The sequence below is a fragment of the Hibiscus syriacus genome, unplaced genomic scaffold (assembly GCF_006381635.1).
Source record: "Hibiscus syriacus cultivar Baekdansim isolate YM2019G1 unplaced genomic scaffold, ASM638163v2 tig00003715_pilon, whole genome shotgun sequence".
Classification (NCBI taxonomy): Eukaryota; Viridiplantae; Streptophyta; class Magnoliopsida; order Malvales; family Malvaceae; genus Hibiscus; species Hibiscus syriacus.
Genome location: NW_024061980.1, coordinates 1,032,518 through 1,039,502, shown reverse-complemented (window position 1 = coordinate 1,039,502; position 6,985 = coordinate 1,032,518). Strand labels below are relative to the sequence as shown.

Below are 6,985 nucleotides of genomic sequence, written 5' to 3'. Positions count from 1 at the left end.
TTCGTGTGAGAAATAACCCGTTTTCCCCAACAAAGAAATGGGTATTTTGAGTCTTATCTAATAATAAGAAATATCGGGACAAGAATTGATGCCCCCTCCCCCTCATATTATCAACAAAAATCTCAGGCCCCATCAAATAATACTAATGACTAATGTTCTGAATGGCATATATATGTCATTTCTTCTTTATCATTTTATACTGTCCTAAAGATACCCTGAAAACACATTGTTGTATTCAAATTTGTTTCACTTGAAACAGTTATGCATTATTTTGATTGCATTAATTATTGCATACTTTTCTTCTTTGAAATGTGTCCAACGACCCCCAGAATTAGATCAATTTCAAATCACCTTTAAGCCACTGAATTGAAGAACAACATGGAAATTACCCTTTCCCCCAATGTAGTTGCAGATAAGAGCTTCAGTTACAAACATCATTTTTTTTTAGTTTTCTTAAGAGCAGAATCAGAATAATGTCAGATAACCGAAAATGTCATATTATGACATAATATATATGTGGTCGTAACTTGTTAAGATGCTGATAAAAAAAATAAGAACAAAGTTGCCCAGATGCCTTTTTTGTTAGACTATTCTGGCTAGTTTTGTCAAGATACCTTCAATAGGCTAGCTACTTGATATGACCATATTGATCATTTTCCCCTGTTTGCTTTGCTTCATATATGGGACTGAATATACATGCCACCAACTCTGTGTGGTAGGATAGGTTTTTTATTCAATTTTTTGGGATAAATTAAGGATTGTTTAGATAAATTATGTCTCACTTTAGATTTTTACTAAATAAATCTATATTCTAATTTTACTAGTACTTTTATATTTTAATTAGAACTTTTTAAATTCTTACAAAAGTTAAGTGTATAAATCATTGAAAAAAGATAGAAGACAACTTAAGAAAATGCACAAGAAGGAATGGGAATAGCCAATAAATTAGAACTCCTTGTATTTATTATTTGTCTTTAAAGTCGAAATACAAAGACACACAAGAAGTTGGTGCAATGGCCTACATATTAATAGTCACAACTCACATGATTAAACCTGCAATCAACAAATGTGACCAAACCCAGTCCCTGCATGTCAGTGTGGTGCATCAATGTGCACACAGAGAGAAGAAGAAAAATGAAAAATGTAAAGTTAAATAATCATATGGTCATAGAAGAAATGCTTAGGAAGAGGAAGAAAAAAAAAAGAATGAAACGTGTTACTTCAATTCAATGAACTTTATGTTTCTTATTAGTTAATAATCATTTGTAATTTGTCTTATTAAAAATGATACAAATGATTAGTTCAAATCAGCACTTAATTAACGAGAAGATTCCTTTTATCCCCTCATTTTATGAAAGAAATTTAAGATCAATGAAAATCCCCCTAAAGAGAATTTCATGTTCTCAAAAGCTCATTCATAAATTTCAAAACAAAATTTGGAAAAATAAACTCTTTTTCATATCCAATGAAAAGCTTAATAGTTTGTCCCCATTAAAGAGCTCACAGATTGAGCTTAAGATATAAAAACAAGTGGAACCCTTTATTATATTCATCAAGTTGGTTGCAGACGTGCACTTAGAATCACAAAATCATGGACTAGCCAGTTAAGAAGATTGAAAGGAAAAAGATATCTTGGACAAACACACTTTAAAAAGGGTTTTAGTTTTACTTCAAAGTTATATAAATAAACGAGGAAATCAACAGGGCAATCTAACCTGAATCTTGCTTTTGAATGCTATATTCTGTTAGTGTAACCAATAATATATACTTGCATGGAGGAATCTTCTTTTTTCACAAGAGGATCTCTTAACAAAGATCTCGAGGAAGAAAAAGGGGAGGATTGAAGAATATGATGCTCAAGTTAGTGGGTTTCAGAGTCAGCCTCGACTATGGTTTTGAAGGTCAAGAAGAGTCAAGTAGGCCATTTTGGGGTTATTTGGAAAAATGGGTTTACTTCAATAGTCTCAAAATGCCCTGTGACTCAGCCAATACGAACTGAGAACCAACCAAACCAGTTCAAAAATGTACTGGCGCAGCCATTGTATAATGGTTGAGGCTTTACCCTACATGCGGGATGCTTCAAAGCCTTTCATCCTATAGACTATAACTTTTTCAATAGAAGCAAATTTTGAAACTTGGAATTATTGGTCTTGATTCAAATTACTAGGATTTACAACATGGAACTGCCAAAAGTTTACAGCTAGGTTGACGAACTTCTGAAAATTACCACCACTCGTTCATGCTTACAACTGTCTAAAACTTTGAACTTCCGGTTGTAGATGCTTATTCTATTGCCTCTTTCTCGTGTGTATTCTTCTCTTATGCTCGCCGATGCATGTATGGTGCAATCTGATCTTATCTTTGAGCCTTCTTAAGTGCCAAATATAGTAAAAAAGTTGTGTATTCTTCTCTTATGCTTCAAATCATATTCCTGAACTTGAAGACGGCTTAATCCGTAATTCAGACCCCGCATGTCGATGCAATCAGGATAAGCTCACCACTATTACCAAATAGCATAATAATTTGGTCAAGGGACAATCAGATTCAACTACAGAATCTTGAATACGAGGGAAATCCATGTTTAAGAATCTTCCCTCAGAGTTTCACATTTCGTACTCTCAAGTTCCTAGCAAAACTCAATCCTATCACCTCTTGTTTTTAATGCTATGAACTAAACTTAAGTTCTTGATAATATACACATGATAAAACCATAAAAGCACAAAGACAGCTACAATAAATTAATAATAAACTGGCAGGAGGACCTCAGAATAGGTGATCTTGAGGGTATTGTTCGGCTGATTGCATCTGAAAAACCAAATTCTGAGGTCCAAAATAGAACTCATGTGCAGCAGCAGTTTGCAGACTCTGCCCCTGCTTTTTCAATCCATAGGAGGGATCCCCATAAGTAGAAGACATTAGCATACTTGCTTTTGTTGAATTGAAAGCCATTGTTGCCCCACGGCAAGGCTGATTCCATCGAAAGTGTGTTCTGGGCATGGAAGCCGAATTCGGCTGCTGAGGGAGCTCAGGTGGAGTACCCCTACTGTCCGGAGAAGCAGTTCTCATGTCGTTGAGATTGACCGTTGTTATGTCATGAATGCTAGCTCTTCTCTTATCCTTCCCTCCTGAAAGCTGCCTGATGAAATACTTCTGCGCATGACTAGCCACCTGAGTCGGTGTCCGTGTGACAACGAAATTGCGAGATATATTTCTCCAATCCCCTTTGCCATACTTCTTTACCCCCATTAGAAACAATCTGTTAAAAATCCATTAGAAACCAAAAGCAAATTATACTACTCAAACAACTAAAATCTTCAAAAATAATTTCTTAACCTGAAGGTAATGCCGATACAAACAGATAATATAGATCATAAAAGAAAGAGCACAATTATAAAATAACTACAAAATTTTAAGTGAACACCATTTAAACTTACTTATGCTCCTCTTCTGTCCAAGGAACCCCTTTTTTCCTCTCATGATCTCCAGGCCTGCCTGATGAAGATCTCTTTCCACCGAGTCCATATGCATGTTTCAATCCATCATAACCATGGCTGTTCACCCAATCCAATGTGAATGGAGAGGTGATTACATCTCCGACTGTCTTCCCCGGGATCATCGCAGCCACTTTTCGCCATCGGTCCTGCGTATCTTTATCGTATACTGCCAAGGCATTCTCGAACATCCTGTTCTCTGCTGATGTCCATTTCGTGCTCTTACTCTCTTCAGCAAACCAACTTGTGCTGGAGAGATAAGATGCTGACGACAGAATTTCCATTTCCCACTTCATAACATCAAATTCAACCGACAAAAACAGCCAAAACACGGAAGTTTTATCCAAACAAGTTCCTAAGTCACTAATCGTTTAGAAGATTGATCACTCGAAGAATGGAATTCCCGTTAGAGCATTCGATAAGAATTAAAACAGAAGGAGAAACTATTGGGAAAATGCAGAGCTTATAGGGTATCAAAGGAAAAATATCAGCTTTAAATCAGGCAGCATTTGCAAGGAATCGGAATACTTTTTTTAAGCGTGTAGGCAATCCTTGAGGAATCTGGAAAATACCCACTTTCAGAAAAAAAGAATTTCAAAGAAGAACTATAAAGTTCTGTAACTATCAAAGTAAAAACACTAATGAAAACCAAACACCACAAATCCACACAATTTAAGATCTAAATTGGTGAACTTTTCGATACTAACAACAGAACAAAATGTAAAAGAGCTTTTTTGAAATGAAACAGGGATAGGAACTCTATATTTATAACATATCTGAGGAAATAATTATATATATATATATATATATATTCTCTTTTGTAGAGTAGTAATAACTGAAACAACTAACACTGAGCTTCAACTTCCTCGATAACCCATCTAGGGGGAAAAGGAGAAGTTGACAGCAGAATCCAAGAAACTAAGCTGAACCCAATAAACAAAAAGGGCTGGAAATGAAAAACCCAATTTGGAAACTTTAAAGAAATGAAAAAATAACACTGAATTGTGTAGAAAAATGACGGAAACTGAGAAAAAATGTGTTGTTTTCTTCTTTTTTTTCCTTGAAAAAATAACAAGAAAAAAGAGCTCTGAGCTCAACAAATAAAGAAGCAAAGCTACTACTTTTAAAATTTTAGAATGAATAATGCTTTACATTCATATTGTGTATCATGTTAATACAAATATATATACAAATTCAACCTAACTAACTAACTGTTAATTAGTTACAACTTAAAACAGAAATAACAAACTTTCTACTTCTAACACTCCCCCTCAAGTTGGTGGGTAGAAGACATCCTTTACCCCTAACTTGGATACAAGATATTCATGTTGTACTCTAAGGCCTTAGTAAACAAATCAGCCAATTGCTCTGAAGAAGGCACAAATTCTGTTTTGATGAGTCCATCTTGTATTTTTTTTCTCTCACAAAGTGACAATCAATTTCTATGTGCTTTATCGTTCATGATACACTGGATTTGCTGCAATCTGACGAGCACATTGGCTAAGCCGTTCAACAAAGTCAGTTCTGCTGCAATAGTTGCCATGCTTCTGTATTCTGCTTCAGCAGACGATCTGGCCACAGTATTTTGCTTCTTGGATTTCCATGAAATCAACGAACTTCCAAGCTTAATGCAGAAACCAGAAACAGAGGATTTCCATGAAATCAATGAACTTCCAAGCTTAATGCAGAAACCAGAAACAGACTTCCTTGAATTAAGACATGCTGCCCAGTTTGAATCACAAAATGCCTTAAGTTCACATCTGCTACTCGAATCCATCAGAATTCCTTGACCAGGATTCCTTTTGATGTACCTCACTATCCTCAATGTTGATTGCAAATGAGATTCTTTTAGTTGTTGCATAAACTGACTTAAGTGATGTACAGCAAAGCATATATCTGGTCTGGTATGTGTGAGGCAAATTAGCCTTCCAATGAGCCTTTGAAAATCACTCTTGTCTACTAGCAACTTGTCATCAACTCCATTACTCCCTTTAGTGCACAACTCATCATACTCTGTTGTGGTGAGCCTTGCATTTTGCTCAAGAGGTGTATTTGCTAGTTTTGAACCACTTACACTTGTTTCTCAATCAATTCAAAGGCATACTTGCGCTGATTGATTAAAATTCCTTCTCTTGATCTCATAAACCCGAGACCCAAAAATACTTTAACTCACCAAGATCTTTCATCTTAAATTTCTGTTCAGAAGACCTTTAAGTCATCAATCAAACAATTATCATTTCCAGTGATCAACAAATCATCAACATAGATCAACAAAACTACAATCTTATCATCCTTCTTCATTGTGAACAAAGAATAATCAAACTTACTTTGTTCATAACTAGCCCCTAAAAGAGCCTCAGTTAACTTCAAATTCCATTGTCTGGATGCTTGTTTCAACCCATAAAGGGATTTTTGCAGTCTACACACCTTATTCTCTCCCTGACTACAAAAACCAGGAGGATGTTCCATATCTACCTCATCAAACAAATCACCTTGCAAGAATGCATTATACACATCAAGTTGAAACAAAGGCCAATCATAAACAGAAGCTATGGCAAGAAGAAATCGAACAGTAACCAATTTGACCACTGGTGAGAAGGTATCCACATAATCCACACCCTCTCTTTGACTATAACCCTTGGCCACTAATCGAGCTTTAAATCTCTCTATAGCACCAGCAGCATTGTATTTAACTTTATAAACCCATTTGCATCCAATAGGAATTTTTCCCTTGGGTAAAGGGACAACTGACCAAGTTTTATTTGTTTCAAGGGCAAAAATTTCATCCTTCATAGCTTTTACCCATTCAGGATGATGAATGGCCTCATGGTAGAAGTGAGGCTCAACAGGATGTGAAATAGAGGAAATAAAGGATTGTGTAGCAATAGGAAGATGAACATAGGAAATAAAATTTGAAATAGGATAGGTAGAGGTTGAAACAGAATTGCAAACAAAATCATTCAACCATTGGGGTTGTTTAGAAACCCTAGTAGACTTCCTAACCAAAACTGGAGCTACTGAATCTATTGAAGGTACTGACTGTTGTGATGATTGCCCAGTGGCAGATGTAGAATATGGACCAAAATCAGATGTAGAAGAATAAGCAGGTTCAGATGGGACAATATGAGTAGTTTGTTGACCAAAAGAAAGAACCAAAAACTAAAAATCAGGAATGAAAGGAGCGGAAGGAAAAAATATTATGTTTGAGTAGGAAAATGAAATGAAAATATCTGCTTATGAAAAACAACATCCCTATTAACAAAGAATTTTTTAGAAGTGAGATCAAACAAGAGATTCCCTTTTTTAGTATTAGAGTGTCCCATTAGAACAGAAGGTAAGGCTCTAGGTGCAAATTTATCATTTGGTTTGACATTAGTGGCATAACACAAGCAACCAAAAACTCTAAGAATAGACAAATCAGGGGGTTTGTGATAAAGCAATTCATAAGGAGTTTTTCATTGTAAAACAAGAATGAAGTCTGTTTATGATGAAAC

General features: G+C 35.5%; 2 protein-coding genes across 2 annotated transcripts; both read right to left on the bottom strand.

The window, feature by feature from the left end:
• Window positions 1-2,127: 2,127 nt before the first annotated feature.
• LOC120180211 (transcription factor DIVARICATA-like) lies at window positions 2,128-6,764 on the bottom strand. Its single transcript, XM_039185592.1, has 3 exons — window positions 6,737-6,764; window positions 3,435-4,220; window positions 2,128-3,256 (listed from the first exon to the last, which is right to left on the bottom strand). The coding sequence occupies exons 2-3, from the start codon at window positions 3,785-3,787 to the stop codon at window positions 2,764-2,766; spliced, it is 846 nt and encodes a 281-aa protein (XP_039041523.1). The 5' UTR covers window positions 3,788-4,220; window positions 6,737-6,764; the 3' UTR covers window positions 2,128-2,763.
• Window positions 4,927-5,677, bottom strand: LOC120181083 (uncharacterized mitochondrial protein AtMg00810-like). Its single transcript, XM_039186299.1, has 2 exons — window positions 5,665-5,677; window positions 4,927-5,546 (listed from the first exon to the last, which is right to left on the bottom strand). Exons 1-2 carry the CDS (start codon window positions 5,675-5,677, stop codon window positions 4,927-4,929), a joined length of 633 nt encoding a protein of 210 aa, XP_039042230.1.
• Window positions 6,765-6,985: the final 221 nt, after the last annotated feature.